General features: G+C 47.1%; 1 protein-coding gene across 1 annotated transcript in view; it reads right to left on the reverse strand.

Annotated features, from left to right (window-relative positions):
• Positions 1–2,467, reverse strand: part of Bpifb1 (BPI fold containing family B member 1) — a 21,299-nt gene that overhangs the window by 14,977 nt on the left and 3,855 nt on the right. Inside the window, exon 5 of the mRNA XM_028775299.1 lies at positions 1,848–1,972. Within this exon, the coding sequence (XP_028631132.1) occupies positions 1,848–1,972 (125 nt within the window). The remainder of the gene's footprint in view (positions 1–1,847; positions 1,973–2,467) is intronic.

Below are 2,467 nucleotides of genomic sequence, written 5' to 3' on the forward strand. Positions count from 1 at the left end.
CTCCCTCCCTCCCTCCCTCCCTCTCTTTCATCCTCCCTCCCTCCCTCCCTCCTCCCTCCCTCCTTCCCTCCTCACTGAGGACTGATCCCAGGCCTCACACATGTAGGCACCTGCTTTACCACTGAGCTCCATCTCCATCTCTTTTGGCTTACTTTTTCTTTTTAGGAAGGACCTTGCCAAGTTGCATAGGCTGGCTTTGAACTTGCTCTGTAGCCCAGGCAAACCCTGAACTGTGATCCTCCTGCCTTAGCCTCCCAAGGAGCTGGGATTCCAAGCCTATTCCAGACTAGTCAATATTGTTTCTTAAATTAACCCTATAGAATATAAGATCCAGGGGCTAGAGAGATGGCTCAGCAGCTAAGAGTGTGTGTCAGTTTTCCAGAGGACCCAAGCTCAACCCACAGCACCTACTCCAAGCAGCTCAAACCTCCCTGCAATTCCAGCCCCAGGAGTCAGACACTCCTGACCTCGGTGGGCACCCATGCATGTAGAATATACTCCCTCTCTCATACTCACCCATATATAGACTATTAAGAATAAAGTATGCCTTTATAATAAAATAAAATCTCATTTGAGATTTCCTCTTTATTCTTTCTTTTTTTTGTGGTTCTATACCTTGTATGCCAAGAAAGTGCCTTATCACTGAGGTACATCCTTAGCTCTTAGGTTTTTGATAATTTGACACAGGGTTTCTCTGTGTAGCCCTGGCTGTCATGGAACTCACTCTGTAGACCAGGCTAGCCTTGAAGTCAGAGATCTGCCTGCCTCTGCCTCCCAAGTGCTGGGACTAAAAGTGTACGTCACCACTGCCTGGCTAAAGCATCTTGAATTTACAATAGAAATAACTGGTCAATATGATTGAATCCACTTACAACATTTCAGTTTACCTGTGTCATATTAAGGGCATATAAAATGGAGAGTCACCGGGTTTGCAGGTGTCTTCTGCTGTAGAACACTTGCCTAGTAGGTGTAAAGTCCTGGGTTCTATCTTCCTCCATCTGCCCCACACAGCCTGAATTTACTGACTCAGAAGAAATAAGCACAGCTGCATTTGGTGAGTTGCAGTGCTTACAAACCACAGCTGGACAGCTGAGCATGCGACAGCCGCTTAAGACAGCATTTCAGGGCAAAATGCGGGATGTTCAGGGATTTATAGCTTGGTTTTTAAAATCAAAGTATATACACTTACATAAAACATATTAAAATACATTTAATAAAGGCAGAAAACCCATCCTTTCCTAGGTATTTTGCTCTGTATCCACTACTGTCTGATGTTCTAGAGGTACCGTCTACTGTCTGATGCTCTAGAGGTACCATCTACTGTCTGATGCTCTAGAGGTACCGTCTACTGTCTGATGCTCTAGAGGTACTGTCTGTCTACTGTCTGATGCTCTAGAGGTACTGTCTACTGTCTGATGCTCTAGAGGTACTGTCTACTGTCTGATGCTCTAGAGGTGCTCTCCACTGTTTGCTGGATGGCAGTACTACACAGGAGCATGCTGTTGTGCACCTGCTTCCAGTTCTGCTCCATGACTTCAATTTAATAGACAAAAGTCAGACTGAAGGTAGGATTTATAACTGTGAAGTCAGCAAAAGCTTCAGGTAGGGCTTCCTCGCTCAACCCGTTTAGAAACAAGTGTTAAAACCTTGACCAGCACATGATCAAGGTCTCCTGAATTTTTGGCTTTCCTGTTGCCTTGACCTCAGTGATCTCACTGGCTCAGTAGCTCAGTTCATTGACTCAGTGGTTTTTTGCTTTGTTGAAGGAATTACTCAGTCCCAGAAGGATCCCACCCAAGGAGACAGAACTCACATGGTACCAGCTTGCAGTTCCACCCTAGTCCTACAGGGGGTGCCATCTTCATAGCCCAGAGGCCTGGTTTTACTCACGTGGGTTTTCACTATTTGGGGCAGGGCTGGAACCAGGAGATCCATAACATTCTTTGCCAAGGAGTTGACCACGAAGGAGAGCCTTTGGAAGAGGAGAACAGGAGAATAGGAAGCTTGTAAGAGAGGATTGTCCCTGCCTTATAGAGGTGACATGGATTCCTAGGAGGAAGGGTGCTTGCCTAAGTTCACCCAAGATGTTAGCCAAGGCTGTGGCAGAGGCTGAGCTGAGGGCAGACATTGGCCTGAGTATTGTCTTTATACAGATCTGTGAACACATTAGGGTACAGGAAGCTGACAGGTCCCCTGGATGTGGCATCACACTCTTATGAGTGGGTCATGCTTGCTGCCTGGAAGGTGTCATGAGTAGCATTTTTCTGTACTAGGAAAGTGAGATTTGGGAAGGTGACTTGCCCAACAGCATCCAGGCAGTCAAGGGAAAAGATAAGCTTACTTTGGGCTCACCTAGGCCTGCCTTGGTGGTCTAGGGGCCCTAGATGGAGATGCTGCTCTGTCTGCAGGTGTTTGTCCCACCTCTACCCTCCCACCTACACCCGCTTCCATACCCACCCTCCCAGCC

This window comes from Grammomys surdaster, unplaced genomic scaffold (genome assembly GCF_004785775.1).
Source record: "Grammomys surdaster isolate TR1022 unplaced genomic scaffold, NIH_TR_1.0 254, whole genome shotgun sequence".
NCBI classification, from domain to species: domain Eukaryota; kingdom Metazoa; phylum Chordata; class Mammalia; order Rodentia; family Muridae; genus Grammomys; species Grammomys surdaster.